Below are 21,673 nucleotides of genomic sequence, written 5' to 3'. Positions count from 1 at the left end.
TAAAACTAGCAACAAAAAATGTTGGTGAGGGTGTGGAGAAAAAGGAACTCTCCTGCACTGCTGGTGGGAGTGCAAAATGATCCAACCACTGTGGAAAGCTGTATGGAGATTCCTCAACCTACTAATGATAGAGCTTCCATATGATCCAGCAATTCCACTCCTAGGTATTTACCCAAAGGACAAAGAAACATTAATTCAAAAGGGCACCGGCACCCCTATGTTTATAGCAGCACTATTTACAATAGCTAAGCTATGGAAACAACCCAAATGCCCAAAAGTAGATGAAGAAGAAGTGGTACATATACACAATGGAATATTACTCAGCAATCAAAAAAGATAAACTCATGCAATTTGCAGCAACATGGATGGAGCTGAAAGGGATCATGCTCAGCGAAAAAAGCCAGAAAGAAAAAAAAATACTGGATGGTCTCACTTATAGCAGGAATTTAGAAAACCCAAATAAGGAAACAGGAAAAAGATTAATTATAATAAAGAAAAAATCAAAATCAACAAGCAACTATAAACCAGAGACACACTACGGGTACAGGGAGGGAAGGGGAGAGGAAGGACTAGGGTCAAAATAAGGGGAGGTGCAATTGTATGGGGAATATAACCAAAATGAAAATGCATACATTGTGCAAAAACAAAAAATGATGTAAGAATTATATAAAATAAAATATATTAAACAGAAAAAAAAAACACTTTGGCACTCTTACCTAAAAAAATCGAAGGACTTATAAATTCAGGCATCATTCTTATAGATTAAAATTCATATGAATATTGAAAAAATATATAGATTAACAGAATCTCTTGATGGGTTAGATGTAGCCTAAAAGAGAGGAAATGTATGTATCTACTAGGTTTTTGACCTGAGCATCTGAATGACTAAGATTAAGAAAGACTGAGGGGAAAGCAAGTTGGTGGTAGCTGGTGATAGAGCAAAAGGGCTGGTTGAAGTGCATCCAAGTTGAACTGATTAAGTCATCAAACTGGATTCTGTACCAACAGCAGTATGCAAAATCTGAAGCTGCAGTATCAAGAAGCCTGATCAGGACCTGATCAGGACAGACATAAGGCTGTGTGTCACATGGCTCATGACCCAATGAAACAGGATTTTTAAGAAAGATGGATAAAGAAAGGCCCAAAAGTCTTGATGAATAGCAAGGAGAACATCTATCCAACTTTCAGAGCAGGAATGGCAATAACCTAGGGAACAAACAAATGTCAACTTAAACAAACAAACAAAAAGATGGGAACATTCAGAGAAGACACTGGGGACAGAGGTTCTTATGAAAGATCATAAATACCAGGGAATAGAAGTGTTTGGAGCACTCAGAAGAGGTTTGCAAATGGGCCAGATTATTGGATGTATTGGATTACCATATGGTAATCTAGAAGACTCCAGACAATGGCCCATGACCTGCGGGTTTTATAACTTCTGGGGTGACTGAGATAATAGAGAGTGCAATACAATAAGGTTTCTGGGAATGCTCTCATAGGAAAACAGACTAATTGTCTCTAACTACATTCCTGCAAAGCTCCGTCTCCTGGGTGTTTGTAATGGAGAGGCTGGGGGCACCATGAATGGATGAAGAACAGACATGCTCAGTTCACTCAGTGCCCTGACACTTCTTAGTGAACTGCAGTGACTTGTTTCAGGGTGGGTGACAGTATGGCCTGACCAGACCTTTCAGTGGTCCTCATAGCTGCTGATAATTGAAGACAACTTATTCTTAATCTTTTCCAAGTATATCCATTCCCTAGAGCTGTCATAACAATCTGGGTGACTCAAAATAGAAATGTGTTGTCTTCAGGAGGCCAGAAGTCTGAAGACAGGGTAGTGGCAGGGTTATGCACCCCATTAAACCTGAAGGAGAGATCCTTTTTTCACTCTCCCTAGCATCTCATATCTCACTGGAAGTCATTACCATTCCTTGATGTGCAGCAGTACAATACCAATCTCTGTCCTCACCATCACATGACATTGTCCCTGTGTGTGTACTGTGAATCTACATGGCTGGCTTTTTACAGGGATACCAATTACATTGGATTAGAGGTCCACCTACTCCAGGAAGTACTTGTCTTGACTAAATGCATTTGCAATGACCGTATTTCCCAGTAAGATTATATTAAGACGTATTAGGATGTGAAGATGTTGGGATGTCAACATTATGGACTTTTTTTTTTTTTTGAGAGGCTACAGTGCAAGGTACAGTTCAACATACAACGTCACAATACCCTTCTTTCTAGTTTTTATATACCACAACTCAAGTGAATCAAATTAAAACTAACTTGCATATATTCTTTCTTATTTTTTTTCCATGTAGATTCCGACTGGTAGAATTGTTTTGGATTGAGCTTTCCTGATGAGTAAATTTGCCCAAGGATGATTATTCTGAGTGTGAGAGCACTTTTCCACTCATCCACTCTATTACAGACTATTTGAAAGCCAGAGAAGATCAAGAAATTATTTTTAGACAAACGTATCTTTCTTTGCCTCCATGGGGCCAACAAAGCTTATCTGAAGGCTGATTTCAGTTTTGTCATTCCCCATCAGTCTAGAGGTTGATGCTGTTTTCATTTAAAATTCTATTATTTTAAAAAATCTATCACATTTCTAAGATTAATTCATATGTTCATTTTATGAGACAACTCTAACCCCCCAGAAGCTTTCTTAGCCAAAACATCTCATGCTGACAAGACAGTCAGTTGGCCAAATATGCCCAAATAAACCCAAATAACTTAACCACATAAATCAGTGAAATTTGAGGAAAACACATCATGAAAGATTGAGAGTTTATACATAATTTAATGATAACACAGGGTTGAAATGAACAAAATGTTTCTATGATTCTATCATGAATTCTCAGATCAATTTCCCAACACCCCACAGGCTGGTTTCACCCCAAACCTGCGCCAAGCACTGGGGTACTTCCTTCTTGATTGTCACCATCACTGTGAAAGTCATGAGCTGGCCTTTCAATGCATAGGATGTGAATCAAGGGGCAAATACAATCAGAGAGCACTAAAGCTAGAGGGATTAAACCTCCCAGGAGGTGGCATCTGCACCTCCATTTTACCACCTGACTCCATTGGAATCATCATGAAGAAAACTGATCTCCTAAGGAAAAAAGTCTACCAATCTTAAATCTCGATGTGAACCCCTGACCCCACTATTTGTTTCAGATAATCTGGCTTCACAGAAACTTCACAGGCCTTTTTCTGGTAGGAAATTCATCTTCAGAGCCACGAGCTGTCATCCTTGCTTGTTATGAAAAATAAAGAAATATCTTTCCTCTCACTCCCTCTGAAATGAAATAACTCAAGAAATTATTTGAACTATAAAAGATTCCTCAGATCTAAGCAGATATGTAGGAGAAACACACAAAATGTGTATTTGCACGTGTATGGGGAGGGATTCCTTTCCATAGCTCTTTCAGAAGAGAGACACAGTATATCTCTCAAAGTGTAATTACACAGGTATGTCGGCTCAAATAGTTTATGGTGAAAAATGCCAAATGTGTGCATATTAAATATACATGTGCATGCATGAATGCATCCACACATCCACATATATGCATCTAAGCATGTGGATATGTAGATGAAGAGAAAGAAAGAGAGCTAGAATTATACACTAAGTGCTGTATGAATTATTCCATTTTAGCCTAAAACAACCCTAGAGGCAGAGAGCAACTGTCCTCTTTCTAGAGAGAAATTAAAATTTTTGCCTGATATCACACAGAGAAAGTGCTTGAATAAAGGTTAGTAGACTCCAGTTTCCTGGTCTATTTTCTTTCTAGAATACCATCCTGCTGGAATACCTGTTAGTGATGTCTTGTTGTCTGGAGAGTTCTGCCTTCGCTTTTGCATTCCCATTACAGTTCCCTATTGCTGCTGCTGTGTCTTCGGTTCACACGTATAATTTGAAATTACATTCTAAACCCAACCAATCTTGATTTCCTAAAAATAGCATTATTTGGCCATCTATATGATATTAATGGGATCATTTAATATCAGTAATTCTTGCATACAGTTGGGAACCATCCACCTCATCCCAAGGAAGCAAAACCATCTCAAATAATGCAGATAATGTTATATTTTACCAAACAGTGGAGACTTTGAACCTAAGAGAATAAATATGCTACTAATATTAGCTATATATTTTTTCTAGATTGCCTAGGAGACATGCCAGTGGTCCTCTTTCTGGCACAATAAAGAAGGTCAAGGTATTCAGATACACTCACTGTGAAATAATCACAGAATTATGTTTCCCCCTAGATTTGTTCCATATCCATTTCCATAGAAATATAAGACAATCTTTATTTTTAAAAAATATGTATTTATTTTTTCATAAATGAGCTGGAGTGCAGGCCAGAGGTGTAGGGGTGGTGGTGAGAGGATTCACCAGATACAGAATACAGAATGGGGAGCAGAACAGGCAGATTGATTGAAGTACACTGTTGAGGGGAGCAGCAGCCGAAACAGGAGAGGTCTGCTGCCCCATGTGCGTCTCCTCCCTGGCCAAGGATTGAACTTGTGCTATTGTGGCTGCAGATAGCTTCACAGTACTGCGTCTTAACTCCTTGCACCACCAGCAAGGCCCCCCAAAATAAGACAATCTTTGAAGAGTTAACTGTCCATAAGAGAAGTTAAGCTTGTTGATATCTGAACCAGAAGGTTGGTAGAAAAACCTGGAAAGAAAGTCTTGCTCTGAACAAGCTCTTAAGATTCTAGGATTCTTTAACAAGAAGGGACCTCTAGAGGCCAGCTGGGTGATTCTCTGTGTCTCCATGTCATAGACACATAAAACGTTAAACTCTCCCATATCCCATTCCTATTGTACTTCAAGAGAGGATATTCTAGTACTCTAGGAGAACCAAGTTCATCAGCTGGTTTCTAAGAGAAGAATATGACAATGAAGCAAAGAAAAAGAACAAGAAAAGCCCAATGCTACAAAACAGAACCAGTCCAGAAATCAGACCCAATTGGGTCCATGTCTTACCTCTGATTGGGAAAAGTGAGAATAAACTAAGACTGTGAAGTGCTCAATACCCCATACAGAGTGAACCAAGTTTCCCCATATAGAATCAGAGGCTGAGCATGAGGGGTAAGAATACAGTTCTTAGTACCAGACCAGGCCAGCAGTTATGAGAAAACATGGTGCTAAATGCCAGCTAATTGCATCAGCAGTGCTCACCATCAGCAGGATGCTTTTGCACTTGGTGGCAAATGGCAGTCCTAAACTAGGGCTCGCATCCTGGTGACAAAGTATGGGCTGGATGTCAGCTCCACCTCAAGCTTCAGGAAGGCATCCTTGTGTGCGACTGATTATCACAATTCTCATTATCTGGAAAACCAGGTGGTTGGGCTCCCTGGTCTCTATAATCCCTTTAAACTCCAAAGAAAAGAGAAATGTCTCTGCCAAGTCCCTAGACTTGCAGGTGAGGAGTACAGAACTGGGCTGTCCTCTGTCCCCGCCTCTAAGTTCCCATGACAACTGACACCCTCCTTCTTCTGCCCCCTGGTTGGAGGGTTCTTAGTTTTCCCATTTTAGTTTTTGGCTCCTCAGCAGGCTGAGCATGCTTCCAGGAGCCTCCCTTCGCAGTCCCATCTGCCTGTGTTCTTCTGAGCCACAGTCCACCGGCTGGAAGCCTGGCAAGCCCCCAAAATGAGCACACAGTGGTCAATCCTGGCAGGGGGAGGGCAGCACAACAGCACACACTTCCTGAGTGGCATTGCTATTCTGAACGAGTTAACTCATAAACAATGGATCGATAGTTACACCCCGAGACAGCCACTGCCAGCAGACTCCAAATGGAGAGAAAGAAGGATAGGCAGAGAGGTGCCTTTCTGTGCCCCTTCTTATCTTGCAATGCCAGCCTCCCTGAAGCCCACCTGGACTGGAACATATCATCACAGAGTAGCAACTCTCTAAAGGCTTATGGTCTGGGTTGTCCTAGATGCAACTATAAAATGAAGACCACAGGGACAGCCCCTTTTGCCCTGGGCATAAAGATGCCAACTAGATTCCCTTGCGTACTGAAGTGCAAACTCCTACAAGAACACTCAGACAGCTGCATGACTCCAACAGAAATGACGCTGCACCTGTGCCATGTCCAGGGCAAGGAGCATGAGCTCAGACTTCAGTCAGTCCTTCATCCCTGCAATGACTAGTGGCTGAGCACCCTCCAGCTGCAAGACCTGGGCTACACAGTGCTAAGTAAGATGGAAAGGGTACCTATTCTCATGGTCTCAAGGAACTTCCAGTTCAGCTGGAGAAGACAGATCATAGACATGCAACCAGATGAGTGGGAAAGTTAACTTGAGTGTCAGAAGGATTCAGGGAGTGGGTTCCATTCCAGCTGAGGTTAAAATGATAAACCACATCCATGGAAGGAACGACAGTGGGGGTGTTTCCTTCAGAAAGCACCAGGAGTGGAAAGGCTTGGTAGCAGAATAAGCCTTCGGTGTTCACGAAACAAAAAGATGGCCACAAAATCCACAGAAGAGTGAATGAAGCAGAGGACAGGAGGATGGTCAGTCAGACTTTGTTAGCAAAAGCCCCGAGCAAGGCACTGGAGACACACTGAAGAAAGGCACAGCTGTGGCCTCCAGGGGCATGGAGTAGCGGGAGAGACCAAGTCACAGAGGCTCATCTGCTCACACAATGAAATGTTAAGTGGTTTACCTGATGTAAATAAAGTGCCACAGATCCCCACCTTTGGAAGGAGACCCCATGGGTGTTCTCCAATATCAAAAGCAAATTAGGGCCTCCCCGTTGGTGCAGTGGTTGAGCACCACGCTGAGAAGCTGTCCTCAGTCTCTGCAGCTCCGGTTTGATTCCCCGCCAGCCAGGGAGAACCCCACATGGCACAGTAGACCTCTCCTACCTCCCCCGCTGCTCCCCTCGGCAGTGTCTTTGGTTTGTCTGCCTGTTCTGCTCCCTGCTCTGGCTCTGGTGAATTCTCTTACCCTCCCATGCTTCTGACCTGTACCCAGTTCTTGTATAAAATAAATAAATAAATCTTTCAAAAAAAAAAAGCAAATTAAACTGTGCTATTCCACAGAATTGCTACATCAAAACCCAACTTCCATCAGCACATGTCTTAGAACTTTTGTTCTTAACTCATCCCCAGAAAACAGCCTCATGTAGTTGGTAGGCCAGACAGATAATAGAAGGTGTAGCCCCTGCCTTTTATACTCTATTAGGTTATCCTGAAGAAAGAATTCACTTTACTAGTTGCTACCTTAAATGAGAAATCAATGAACACACCCTCATCAAAATTGCCTAGTGATCTGCAGCTTTGAGAGGTCTCTTAAGCAGTGACTCCTACAGGGTTGGGTACCTCAGCCTCTATTGTTCCTCTTGCTTACTCAGTGTCCTGTAAGCCCCACCCTTTCTTTCCCGAAGCCCTGCCAGTGGGTGAGAGGCCATTGCTCTAGATTCACAGGCAGACATACTGGCCCTCCCAAGTACTAAAGGGAAAACACTCTGCCTCTGTTGTCTGTGGCCTCTGTGTTGATAGTCACCTTTTGAATTGGACCCAAGAGCCCAGAGTGTGAAGTGCTCACCTCATGTCTTCACATCCCAATCCCTAGCTCAATGCCCTTCACATAAGAACAACTCATGGGCCTCCATGGTGGCACAAGGGGTTAAGCACAGCACTGTGAAGCTGTCTGTGGCCTCTGCAGCATGAGTTCAATCCCCAGCCAGGAGCTATCCACACGGCAAAGCAGACCTCTTCTTGCCTGCTGCTCCCCTCAGCAGTGTATTTCAGTAGATCTGCCTGTTCTGCTCCCCACTCTGTCTCTGATGAATCCTCTCACCCTCTCCCTCTGGCCTGTACCCCAGTTCTTGCATGCATAAATAAATAAAAAGAACCACTTGGCCTCCCCGGTGGTGCAGAGGTTGAGCACTGGCTACGAAGCTGCCTGCAGCCTCTGCAGCGCCGGTTTGATCCTGGCCGCCGGCAAGGGTCCCACATGGCGCGCAGACCTCTCCTGCCACCCGCTGCTCCCCTCAGCAGTGTACTTCGTCAGTCTGCCTGCTCTGCTCTCCGCTCTTACTTTGGTGAATTTTCTTACCCTCCCTCGCTTCTCACTGTACCCAGTGCTTGTATAAATAAATGAAATAAATAAATCTTAAAAAAAAAACACTCCATACATCATCTCTGGTTGAACACAATTGTCTTTTAAAGGAAAATGACACAGAAATATGTAAGAAGATAAACTGATACAGGTTGGAGGCTATTTTGGTGTTGTTTCCACTCACATAGATAAGAAGATAGAGAGTTAAACAGCATTGAAAGCAACGTGAAAGCCAAAATGTGGGGGGAGCCTTTCAGCACCACAAGCAATCTGGGCAACACAGTAACCAGTTGGGAAGTCTGGTGAGCAATGTCAAGTACAAAAATCCTGAGTCACAGCCCCACATTGTTACTTGGTACTTGTGTGATTTTTCCGGGAATTCCCTTCTCTGGACCCCAGATTCCTTGTTTATAAAATGGAGATGATTGAGTCTATTTCAAAGAGTGGTTTTAAGGATTAAGTGTTCTTATGTATACAATATCTTTAACAAAGTAACTGAACAATAACTGATCATGCTATTTACCTTGTTAATACCATCATTAGCTAGTATCTCATAATCTAGCTTCAAACAGTTTCTAGCTATGCAATCTTAATTAAATGGTGTAAACTCTCATGTCTCAGTTTCATCGTCTGTAAAATGGGAATAAAATAGCACCTACAGGACCTCCCTGATTGCATAGGGGTTAAATTCAGCACTATCACACTATCACCGCTGTGGTGGCTTGAGCTCGAACCCCAGTCAGGGAGTTACTCCACAAATGGCACAGTGGACCTCTCCTGCATCGTCTACTGCTCCCCTCAGCAGTGCATTTCAGTATATCTGCCTGTTCTGCTCCCCACTCTGTCTCTGGTGAATCCTCTCACCCCTTGCATCTCTGGCTTACACCCCAGTTCTTCTATGCAAAAAAAATGAATATTTGAAAGAAAATAGCACTTACATTGCAGGCTTTCTACTAGGGTTAAAAGTTAATGTTATGATCTTGAAAGATGGCTAAGACATTACATAAAATACTTAGAACACTCCCTAACACATAGCAAGTACTTAATAAAAATTTGCTAATATTATGTGACCTCACCCTTTTTAAAGAAAATGCATACAGACCTATCAGCAGAAGGCAGAAACAATGGGAGATTGCAAATTGTTTGTCATTCTTTTTAGACTGTCAATGCCAAGTTAGGTAGAAGATTTTCCAGTACCTCTTCAAGGACTTTTAGAATTTATTGGATAAAATAAAACATTAATAAAAAAACTTCCCTCACATTAGAATCTGCTGTCAAAGCATTCATTCTTTGGGGACTGGAAAAGATCCTCAAAAAATGAAATTGGTGAGAACAAAGCAGAATGAAATGAAATTAGAACAAAAAGTCCTCTGCTGGTTGAGAAGAAAACTACAAGCATCATCCTCATTGTCACCCAGGGTGGCTCACAGGGTGGTTCTCTGGGGTGTCACACAGGGTGGCTCTCGGGGGTGGAGTAAGAGGTTCAGTGAATACTCGTGACTAGTGTAGCTTAGTCACATGCTGAGCAAAAACAAAAGAAAATGTGAGGGAAGGCAGGAGGGATAGGCAGAAACATAAAAAAAGAAGAAAGAGATCCACATACACAATATAAACAAAAATAACCCAGAGCCCTGAACTACTAGATGTTACAAACTGGAATCAGGTTACCTGCAAATTTAGCTATGCTTATGCAAACACAATATATTCTGAAATTCCTACTTGCTTCTCTGCATACAAGATTGTAAAATGCAGGGCCTGTGTTTGACTGTTCAAGGGCTTCTATTACACAAAAGTACACCCAACCTACTGTGTTTTAGTGTGTTCGAGCCTGTAAATAATGAGGGTTACCCTGCAGGTGCACGAGCATCCTCTGTGCAGGATTCCTAACACACCTGTTCATATCCTAAATCAGGCCTGTGGGCAATAGGTTGGTGACAGTGAGATCCCAGCTCCTCTCACCCCCACTCTGCAGGACTCCATCCACTGGGAGGGTCTTCCTCTCACACATCAGGAAGACTTTCAGCCCCAGAGGCTGGCTCAAATGGCAGGAGATGTTCCAGAGGACCTTTGTATGCCAAGGTTGGGTTGGGTTTAGGGAGGAAACCCTGCCATATTCCACTTTCTCCATCTACACCCCAACAAGACCACTGTATCTGGAAAACACAAACATTAGTAACTGAAAGGGTTAGGGAGGGGGACCCCAGAGTGGGAAAAAGACATGGAAAGAAAGACAAAGAAAGGAAAGCCAGCAAGTAGTGAAGGATAAAGCAATTTTAAAGAGAAGCTGCTCCTCAGCAGGCCCATCTCCTGGCTGTGCATCTGCTGGACCCAGACACTGTCTGCTTCTAATGAGTGGCGGGGTTTGTCTTCTAGAGTGCAGGTCCTGGCCAGCCTACACCCCTCATTGTTCCAGTAACATGGGTGTTACTCTCCATAGGGTCCCTTCGCTATTCCTTTATCTCCAAATCTCTAAAGAGCTGATCACCTTCCATCTTCTCCTTGAAAATACCATCCCATCTGTTTCTAAAATGATCTCCGTATGACAATGTCTCTGTTTTAGCTCTTGGGGGCTAGTCCTTTGAGCTTCAGTTTAGGGACAAAAGGGGACAGCCAAAGAACACTGCATTCCATTGGTTATATTGTTTAAGAGATTCATTTTTGTTTTCTTTGTAAGTAGTCTGAAATCATGGCTCGCCCATGAAATCTCCTTATAAAGCACATGCACTGTTATTTCAGGGTGGAAAGCCATTAGATATTTAACCTTAGTTCAAAAGGGTCCCCAGTGAAAGAAATGGGTTTCCTGAGCCATGAAGTAAGTAGGAGTTCACTGGGGCCAAGTGGGTTAGTTCCCCAAAGACAAAAGAGTATGGGAATGCTTGTGGGTCTTCAATGGGTTCTTAAATCACACGTGTCCTTAAGCAATGTCCTGATAAGTGAGATAGGTGTTGCCAGTGCCTCTCAACATTTTCTAGTCTGTGGATATTGCCTTAAGTGTACCATCCACAGACAATCTGGTCATAGAGGACTAGGGGAGGGGGGTGTAGAACAATGGACACCCAGATTGTCTTTTCAAGAATCTTCACATGAAGGGGATAGGCATATTGCCATGTTGCCTTGTGGTTAGTTCACCAATACAGTTTGGAAAAGTTTATTTAAGAGGGCATATTAAATCGCAGAGCGGCAAGGGAATCAGTCCTCCCATGAACCTTCTTAACTTCTGCCTCATGCTGACTCTCCAGCATAACATTCCAGAGAATAAAATTTCCCATTATAATCACTAATTCTGTGCCATCCTCCTGTGAGTGGTGTGGCTGTGGATGCTGGAAATTGAGTGAGCATTTCAGTACTCAGTGATCACAAAGATAGATTTACCCCACATTACACAAAATATAGCTAAGATCCTTCACCTCCTCAGCTCCTGTAAGCCTGAAGCCCAGAAGCCAATCAGGACCCAACTCAACACCGAAACCTAGTTTCTGTTCTGTAGATGAGTTGTGCACATATGCTCTGTGGATAACACCAGAGAGCACAGTTAACCAGCGTAAATGATCTTTTCCATGGACGAGCCAGACTCGATTGCCTGGCTTCGATCTCAGAAAGCCATGTTGAGACAGGAGAAAGCATGTCCTTCTGCCCACCAGCTCATGTCATGCAGGCACCACAGGAAAGTACAGGCACAGCCATGCCCAGGACAAAACAGCAGCTCTGCCAGAGAACAGAAGCTGATTGGCAGCTCCCCATACATGGGTAGAGCGAGGGCATTCACCCAAAGTCAGAGCAATCCTTTGGGACACCTTAACTTCAAAGAAAACTGTTTAAGCTGAGCTCCAGTCAGGCCCCCAGTCACCATAGCTCCAGGTTCCAGCACAGACCGTGCCCAAGTCACTGTCCTCGTCCTCCCTGGCCCAATCATTCTCACGTTTACCAAGTCTGAGTCAATGAACCAGTTTTGGAAAAGCAACTCATCTCCCAAACCTCTGAGCGTTTCCCTCTAACTACCGCGTTCCCGGGCGAGCACCAGTTCATCCACGAATTGTGCAGCCGTGGAACCTGCTAGCCGGCAGCGCCAGTCTGCACACCGGCACCCCTGGCCCTATCCCCTGAAACTCCCAAAGAAATCATTGTCAATTCACATAAGAATAGCAGCTCCCTACCTGAGGGTGGCGCTCTCCCCCTGCCGGACCGTCACGTTGTCCATAGCTTTGGGGAAGGTGGCATCTCCGCTGCGCACCGGCACTCCTGTGGGTACAAGGAACAGCAGCCTGAGAGACACGACCACGAGGCACTTCCAGGGCAGGAACAGGTACCCACAGACCCCCATCCTCGACAGCCACAACTTCCCAGAACTCCGGAGGCCAGGCACGGCACACGCCCCCCGGGCGCACACAGGAAGTGGGTGGGGTAGGGGAGCGAGCACAGGGACCAAGCAGTGAACTAGCAGCGACCGAGAGGCGCGGGGAGGAGAAAAACGCGCAGACTCCTCCAAGTCTAATATTCCTCCCCCAAATCCAGCCTCAGCGCGCCAGCCTCAGAGAACCAGTTTCCACGGAGGACATCAGAAGGGGGCTTCCTCGGTGCTGCTTCGGCCCGGGAAGGTGACCCAGAGAGGGACGCACAAGGCAGGTGCAGCGGTGCGGGCACGTCTCGGGAGCCCCTTCTTCCCGTTGACAGTTCAGATATGGCACTTTGGAGTGGAGTAAGCACTTTGGTACCAGAAAGGGACGGGATGGGTTAGATCCGTCTACCCCGAGGTTGTCAGCAATTCCTCAGCTCCAACAAGGGGAAATCCAACACTTTCTTTGTAAGTTTCGGAGGAAAGCCTGCCAATAGAAGAGAATCTGTAACAATAGCGGAGATGCAAAGTAGAGCACGCAGGCGGCAGGCGGCAGGCGGCAGGGGGTGTGCTGGAGAGATGGCTACGCCGGGTTCGTGCGATCCGGACCCCGGGATGCTGCTGCAGCCGCTCGGTCAACTTCCTGCCTGTCCAAATGCGCGCGATCCGGCCAGGCTCTGCGGGGACACTAGCCGCGGTGGCGGTCGAGGCAGGAGAGCGCGGCCGCGGCCCTTCTCCGGCTCGCTCGCTCACTCGCTGGGGAAGGCGAGGCGCAGCCGGCACCGGAGCCGCGCGGACGCCACGCTCAGCGGCCGCCCCCGGCCTCCGCGCAGCCTTCCTCCCGGGAGCAGCCCCGACGCGCGCGGGCCCCGACCGCCGGGGTTGTCATGGCAGCAGCTCCATCACTGACCGCCACTTTCTCCCGTGCCGGCGCCGAGCGAGCCGAGCGCGAGGACTGCGCTCATCCCGGCGGGCGGGCGGGCCGGTGCGGGGCGCGGGAGCCCACCTTAACCCCCGCCGCGCCGTGGCTGTGCAGGAGCCAGAGCTCGGAGTTTAACCATTCGCCCCCTTGAAGAGCTGCCACTTCCCAATGAAAAAGGGGGCGAGGTACCACACAATCTTAATAAGTCCCAGACATCAGAATAGGGGTCACGAACTAATTAACTAGGAAAGGAAAATCTTGCCGCATGCGTGCATGCATCTTTAAAATTATTAGATTATTTCCATCAGCCTTTAGAGTAAATTGAGAGTGCTGGGAGAATGTTTTAGAATAATATCACTTTTATTCGATCATCAACACTCACCCCCACCCAAAGCTACTTTATTAAAGCGCCGGAGAGGGGACACCGATATTTGAAATAGACTGCCATATAGAAAACATGCAAAATCACAAAAGCCTCTTAGTGTGTGAAAATGGCAAAATCTCATCAAAATTTTGGTCCAGTCCTGACGCTGACTTACATTCTTTATTCTTGTTTTGTCGACATTAAAAGATGCTAGCCTGGCAGAAGCTCTCACTCAGACGAATGAGTGTGAGCCACCTGCTTTATCGAAAACAGTGGACTCCCGAGTTTCCTGGACTTTACGTGTTTATAGAGTTGACTCTATCGTAGGTGTGTTTTTAAATTCTCAAAACCCTGAGAAATACTGGATTTCTCCTCTCTAGCTGCGCTGCTGTGGGTCCCTCTATTCCTACATTTTTGTTTCTCTCTTCACTTCGGCTGTGATGGAATGTCAGGCCTTCCCCTTCCTGGACTTGGTCCCTGAGAAAGTTCTCCAGAGCAACTCCACCCACACAGGCTGCTAACACAAACATGTGTTAACACACATGTTCTCAGGGACTCCAAGATCTGAGCTCCCCAAACACACCAAATTCCCCCTGGGGGGCAGAAAGGAGGCAGTCGTGGTTTTGATTTGTTTGCCTACACAGGCCTAAACAGCTATTTTTTAATGGTTAATTAACAGGGAAAAAAAAAAAAAGGTTCTCCCCAAGAGTCAGCCAGTTAACACCAAAGAGTCATTATAAAGATGAAGGTTCTGGTGCCACGAAAGACCTGACACCTTACAAGGGGGAATCATCCCTTAGATAGAGGGAGCAAGTGTGTTACAGAAGATACCAGCATTTCATCTATCCTGTCCTCCTCATTGGAACTTCTTGGCATTGGTAAAGGAGGAGGAATGTTTGCGAATGTGGTGTAAGCTCCCTTTGTAACAATGGGAGACTGAGCAGACTTGCCTTTCTCTGAATAGTTGACCCAAAAGTGGTCACCCATGAAAAGTTGAGCAACTTTAAACTGAAGATCTCAATTAACCGGTCGTGAGGTCTATTTTCCCCACATCTCCCTTGGTGACTTAGCCTGATATTAAATTCTCAGGGAAAGCCATCTGCTACTTTGGGCCAGTTGGGACTATTTGATTTATAGCACCCAAAAAAAAAAAAAAATCAATTGTCAACTTATGGCCGCAACAAATGACTTTACTCTCAGGGAAATAAAACTGACATCTATGGGGAGGAGGAGAGTTTTGTTAACCTTTTTGAAAGAAAAGGAGAATTAACCTATTTAGCACCAAATCCATTTTTGCATCACCCTGTTTTATCTCCATTTTACAATGGGGAATTGTGAAAACAGGAAATTGAATAATTTCACCAAGCGATGATATTATGTGAGAACAGATATAAGCCAATAAACATCAGATTATGTTGACTGACTTTTAGTCTGCTGAATTTGGGGTTCTTCTACCCAAAGCTAAGGAGTAACCACTAATCACCAATTTTCCATCCATCCATTTTAACCATCCTTCATACTTCCTGCCAAACCTTCTTTATAAAGACATCCTTTCCACCTCAAATGGAAATAAATGAGAATGGTGGGGCTCATTCTAGACTTTGCAATCATTTCCCTATAGGTTTGAGAATGGCAGGGATGATTTCTTTCTGGGTAAATTGTAATCCTGGTTCTTGCATCTAATTCCCAGGTAGGTACAAATGAGCATTAGTTTTTGCATCTAGGAATGTGGATAATGACAACAGGCCTTCCCAAGGGGCTACATGCATGATTAACTCTACAGTAAAATACTTAGAAATCCATTTAAGGTGGAAGATGCTTTATTAATACATTTTGACTGCCACTGCTTCATTATTATGGCTGGGCAGAAAAATAATTATTCTTGTGGGCTCTGTAAGATATTCAGTTTATACCAGTCTGCATGCAGTTGCTCTAAAACAATCAAGCCATCTTTGTCTCAGCCTGTGAGAAGAGTATTGGGCTGCTGCTGTCCAGAGGTGGCCAGCAGAAAACCCAGCAGAGCTAAGGTAACCTCAGGGTGATACAAAGAGAAGCCACTAGAAGTCTCATACCTGCCTTGTGACCCCAATGATACAAACCTGATTCAAAAATGGAAGTTGAGAAAGAGGTGAAAGGTCAGAGATGCCCACACAATTAGCACAGCAGGCTCCATTTTATTCAAACTTGTTACTGAAGTGGTTTGAATTGATGAAGATCAAAATCTATGTCAACTCCCTTCCCTTCTCCTAATCCCTAAATATAACCAACACTTAGTGGCTTATCTTATATCCTGTCTCTTGCTTCATAAAAACTGCTGGATTTATTTTATTTTCCCCAGCATATCCGAGTTAATGAAAAAGGGATGACAGTCAGAGCAATTTCATTATTTGTGTTCTTTATAGAAACAACTTCCTTTCTGCCTCCTGGAAAGCAGATTCCTAACGAGCAACTACCTCCACCTTCTCCCCACATCTCCCTCTCCTTCCCTCTTGCATACACATATACTGTACACATAAATCAACTTGTCACAGCTTGTCTCTGTGCTGACAGCTGTAATTGCTTCAGGTTATAAAAATATCTATAGGACAATGCCTTTCAAGCACACACACACACACACATGCACACGCACATGCACACTCACTGTCCAAGCAAAAGAAAACAATCACATTTCCTTTAATAATCCTTTGACTGCAAGGGAGGGGGTGTGGAGCTTGTGGCACACACTCAGGAGTGCTGGCAGGCAGGTGAGGACAGGGAAGACAGATACTTCTGGCAGCAAGCAGTAGCATCTACACACTAAAGTAAGGTTGAAGGTGAGAATTCCCGTGAAAGGGGAATCAGCTGTTCTTTTTGTTTCACCTGGTGTTCCCTACAGCAAGCAGCGGTCCCCTGAAGAGCCGTGACTATTCCACACACAGGAGACCCAAAGAAGAGCGCTAGCTTAAGAAATACCAGTTCTGCTTCTCCTTCTCTAAAAAGGCTAAAGGCCCCCCTCTCCTGGTGGAGATTCCAAATAGGAGCACAGGCAAGATGAGCAAAAATTCAGGGCAGTTAAAGTGGTGTGGCACTGAATAAATACTGGAAGGTTCCATCAGAAAAGGCATTGTCAATCTGGATAATCCTCTAGAGAATTATGAAGGGCCAGATTCTAGAAAATAGATGTGATTTTCCCTTTCATAGGAATATAGGATCAAAATAAAATCACTGTTCATCTGGACTGTGGTGCAGCTTGTTAGGATTTCAGCAGAAAGAGCAAAAGAGCAACATGAAGCAGGGGACGGAGCCTCTGGGGAGAAGTAAGAGGTCATGCATCAAGAGAACTGAGGAGCAAGAGAAGAAATGGCAAAGGTTAGGATATCTATGGACTTTGAAAGCCTTGAAATTTTATAAGAGATACATAAAGCAGGAAGATGGTCAGTGGAACAACTGGCAGGTGGAAAGAAAAGCAAGGGGAAGCAGGATGTATAAGGCAAAATCAAAGCAAAAGCAAAAGCCAGATACCCAAAGGGGAACATCCCAGGGGCCACGGGCCTTTAAGGCAGGCACTTCCTTTAGCTGGGTTTCAAGTCATAATAAGACGCTCAGAATCACAAAACCTCACAGTCCACGTATCTTGGAAGACACTTGCTTCAACTCACTCACTTCACAAGTGGGGGACTGAGCCTCAGGAGGGAGACAATGCCATGGCAGGGACATGAAGTTAATAACTGGTAAATCATGTCTAGAACTCAGGGCTCCTGGCTCTTGTTGCAGTGTCCTTTCCAATATGCATGTCAAGTAAGGACTCTACTAAAGAACTAAATAATAATATAACTCCTCCGGTGGCTACATTTGTGGGCAAGAGAGAGCACCAGAGAAGAAGCAATACCTGGCCTCCCTGGTGGCACAAGAGATTAAGACACTGCCTATGAAGCTATCCACAGCCACTGCAGCACGAGTTCGATCCCTGGCCAGGGAGCTACCCACATGGCACAGCAGACCTCTCCTGTCTCGCCCACTGCACCCCTCAGCAGTGTATTTCAGTCAGTCTGCCTGTTCTGTTCCCCACTATCTGTTGAATCCTCTCACTCCCCACACCTCTTCACCTATACCCCAGTTCTTGCATGCATGCATAAATAAATAAATCCTTTAAAAAAATGAAGCAATACCACCACTGCCCAGCTACTGCTGATTAGCCAATTGCCCAGCTGAATTCAGCCTACTCAGTAAGTGTTGCAAGCAGTGTTTGAGCTCCGGCTATGCCCAAGGTGATGTTTGAGACACAAAGACAGAAAATGTAACCACTGCCCTACAGTTGCTCAGAACCTGGTATTGGGTCTGTTGTTGGTTTTCTTAGTTACATTCATGAATGTCCAAGTTTGCATGGACCCTGCCTGTCAACCCCTGAATACATACTCTTTGCTGGGAACTTCTTCCCCTCTGGGAACACTGTCCAGATTTCTGGGTACTGAACTTGGGCTTCTAAGCTTCCTTAAAGGTACCATTAGGAGGGATTGGGGTTAGAATGGGGCATGTGCAGTTGTATGGGGGAATATAAAAATAAAATTTATTATTTAAAAAAAAAAGGTACCATTAGGGAGGGGGTATTTGTTAGGAAGGATTTATAAAGGTAGGAAAGAAATGCATGCACTCGGAAGTATTTAGTGTACATCAAATGCCAACAATGTGCTAGGTGGGGGCCTTACCCGCAAATGAAAGACAAGCAAAACCAACATAGGGCTCATCCTCACAGAGCCCACTGTCTAGCAGGGCAGATACACGGTAAAGAAAGAATTTTACAAAATAGAAGCTGCAATTGTGATGAGCATTGTGAAGAGGAAATGCAATATGACAGGAGATTCTCCTATAACCAGGAAGTTCAGGAAAACTTTCCCTAAGGAGATGGCTTTCAACTGAGATTAACAATGAGCAGAGATGAAGGGGCAGGCAGTGTGGGCATTAGAACAGTTGCCAGAGCACAGGACTGAATCTACATTCCCAAGGCAGGGAGGAGCATGGGCAGAAGCCACCAGCTACAGACTCAGCTTGTGGGCACTAAGGGTAGGCACACCAACGTGCTCTGAGGACCTCAAACTGCTTCACATCTGTGTTTGTGCATTCTCAGATCCATTCAGCACATACCCATTGATGAGGAATCAGACCAGAGGTCAAACACTCATCACTAGCTATGTGACCTTGGGGAAATAGCCTCCTTTGTGAAATGGCAGTGACCAAGGCACCTGCTGCAATGGGAGGGTGTGAGATGAGATGACACATGGAAAGAGTTAGGATTCTGTCCAAGACAAGGACATGGCAGCGACTGGCTTCTGCACTGGGACTGCACAAGACAGCCCGGCAGGCATATTCCTGCCTTCCAGGAGGTCAGAACTGATGCCTGAGGAGAAGCCAGGAGCAGCTCACTGGCCTGTGAGCACTCTTGTGGAACATTCTGAGAGGTTTTATCCCAGAGACAAGCAGACAAGCGGAAACTTCACGCTGAGGTGTGGTCAGAAAGGGGAAGTGACTTAGCCTTCAAACCACGGGGGGAGGAAGAGGGCTAGTCCTCTGCTCCCACCCCCGTGGTCTTCAAAAACACACAGGATATGAGCCTGTGGGAAACAGCCTGCCCTGAGAAAGAGGATCTGGCTTATTCTTTCTCTGGAAGCCTGGGAACTTTTCACTGTCATGTTCCCACATATACCTGAAAGATAGCAAACAATCGGGAAGAAGAAAAAATAAAAACACAAGACACTGTAACCCCATTGTCAAGTGAGCAAAGCCCTCTCGGACCATCCACGAATCTTTAAGTCCTTTGCTTTTGTATCCCTGATGGCTGCCTCCAAAGCCTCCTAGGGTCTCGACCTTGGACTTGTCATTTGCAGCACTGTCCTGTACCGGTCTCATTTCTTCTAATGTCTATCATGGAACATGCCAGGGCTATGTGTGCTTTAGGACTAGGTTCTAACCTCTGTGGAAGGGGGCCAGGGGATAGACAAACATTAGTCTACATGCACAGACACAGTTCCAACATTTATATCATGCACCCCAACCAGCGTCAGGGAATGGCTTCCCTCTTAGAGTCGTTTGAATGACAATCTTACTATTCCTGAACTTGGAGTTTGTATCCACAAATTTACTACTGTAGGAGGAACTTGGCTTTCCTCTGCCCCTGCATGTCTTTTTTCCTAAACAATTGTGTCTTGACCGATATTTCTCTTTAACTTTTTCTCCACATTGCCCTTAGAAATTTTACTCTTTGTTCCTTAGTTAAAAGCAGCTACAGAAGAGGCAAATTTTATTGAGATAAGAAATTGCCCAATAACATACAGGCTCGGTAGTACTTTTTTTTTTTTGGCGTTGGCATTTTATGTCATTTTGTAAATCAGAAGATCTGGGTCTTGTTTCAACTCAGTCTATTAGTATATAACATTAGATAAGGTACTTGTTTATTTGAATTTTTAGTTTCTTTGGTTGTCAAAAAAAAAAAAAAAACAAAACAAAAACAATACCTTTGTGCTTTGTGGGCATCTGGGAAGATGTAATGACAAATGCATCCAAAGGGACTAATGCACTTTTATTTTTTTTTAAAGATTAATTTATTGTATTTATACAAGCACTGGGTACAGTCAGAAGCGCGGGAGGGTGAGAGGATTCACCAGAGACAGAGCAGGGAACAGAAATACACTGCTGACTGATGAAATACACTGCTGAGGGGAGCAGCGGGCCGAGACAGGAGAGGTCTGTCGCGCCATGTGGGACCCTCGCCAGCGGCCAGGGATCGAACCGGCGCTGCAGAGGCTGCGGGCAGCTTCGCAGCCCAGCACTCAACAGCTGAGCCACCAGGGGAGACCCGGCTAATGCATTTTTAAAGTTGACAGAGTGATTCTAGGATAACAACTAAGTGGAGGGCTGGAGGTCAAGGTCATTGTATTTCAGGACCCGTCTGCCACTGACTGTTCACATGAAGTTGCCCTGGTCATTTTCCTTATAAATGAGGAGTTTGAATGAGACAAATTCCAAAAACCATCCCAATTCTGCTAGCCTGTGGTTATAATGTTTCTACATATTCTTCTCAAGAGCAGTCTACCATTCACATGTACATATCAGTTTCTTCTTAGAGAAAGATCCCTCCTAATCATGTCTTTCCACTGTTCTATTCAGGGTATCCTCTTCAACACTCAGAAAACTGTTGTACAAAGTAATTAATGCACTGCACAAGATCTAAGCAAGCTGATGGAAGAGCCAAGATGATTAGTCTTCTGATAAAGGGTTTCTTTAAGGAAAAGAAAATCCCACAATGCAACCAGCAATGTTAATCTTCAATAAATATGCTGTTAATATTTAACTGGCATTTATTTAAACTTACAGTAACTGTCCTATTAAATCTAAATTAATTACCCATTTGGGAATCTTCCCCTAAAGTCTAGCTGGGACATGGCTGTCTAGATCATAGCCTATGTAGGCATCCAGCCATAAAGAGACTATTTAAGCCATCCCTTTAAGACGGGTCTATTAGAAAATCATGGTGGGAAGGGACTCCTAAGTCGATTGGACTGGTGATTTTTATATCCCGTGTCTTTAGACTTCCTGGAGACTTATTTTTTCCCCATTTCTTAGAAAGGGTTTATTCTGCGTTACATGTACCTGTCTTTCTTCCTCCTTTTATTTTGAATCTCTCCCTTCTGTTGGTGATATTATTTTCCCATTCTGCTGTATTTTTGTTTAGGTATCTTCTGAGTATCTTAGGATATTTAGAAATCTGCACACACACACACACACACACACACACACAGATACACACACACACACACACATACAAATGCCTTATTTTATGTGTCACAGAGGACATTTTATAATAGCCGTTGTATATAAAACACTAAGAGCTGTGAAATAATTCCAGAGTCACACTACTTTAGAGGGGGCAGTAAGAGTGTAATTGGTAGAACTGATCTTTGCTATCCCTGAAATCAATCAATATTTTTTATTA

The 21,673-nt window shown here is 44.5% G+C and overlaps 1 protein-coding gene across 5 annotated transcripts in view; it reads right to left on the bottom strand.

Annotated features, from left to right (window-relative positions):
- The window catches only part of NTM (neurotrimin), a gene marked incomplete at its 3' end in the record, with an annotated part of 955,850 nt that overhangs the window by 411,086 nt on the left and 523,091 nt on the right, over positions 1 to 21,673 (bottom strand). For all 5 annotated transcript variants that reach the window (XM_084248692.1, XM_084248691.1, XM_084248693.1 and 2 more), the window contains exon 2: positions 12,243 to 12,327. In XM_084248692.1, the coding sequence (XP_084104818.1) occupies positions 12,243 to 12,327 (85 nt within the window). The remainder of the gene's footprint in view (positions 1 to 12,242; positions 12,328 to 21,673) is intronic.

The sequence above is a fragment of the Talpa europaea genome (assembly GCF_964194135.1).
Source record: "Talpa europaea genome assembly, chromosome: 12".
Taxonomy (NCBI): domain Eukaryota; kingdom Metazoa; phylum Chordata; class Mammalia; order Eulipotyphla; family Talpidae; genus Talpa; species Talpa europaea.
Note: the sequence above shows the minus strand (reverse complement) of the source record. Positions and strands in the feature narration are given on the sequence as shown.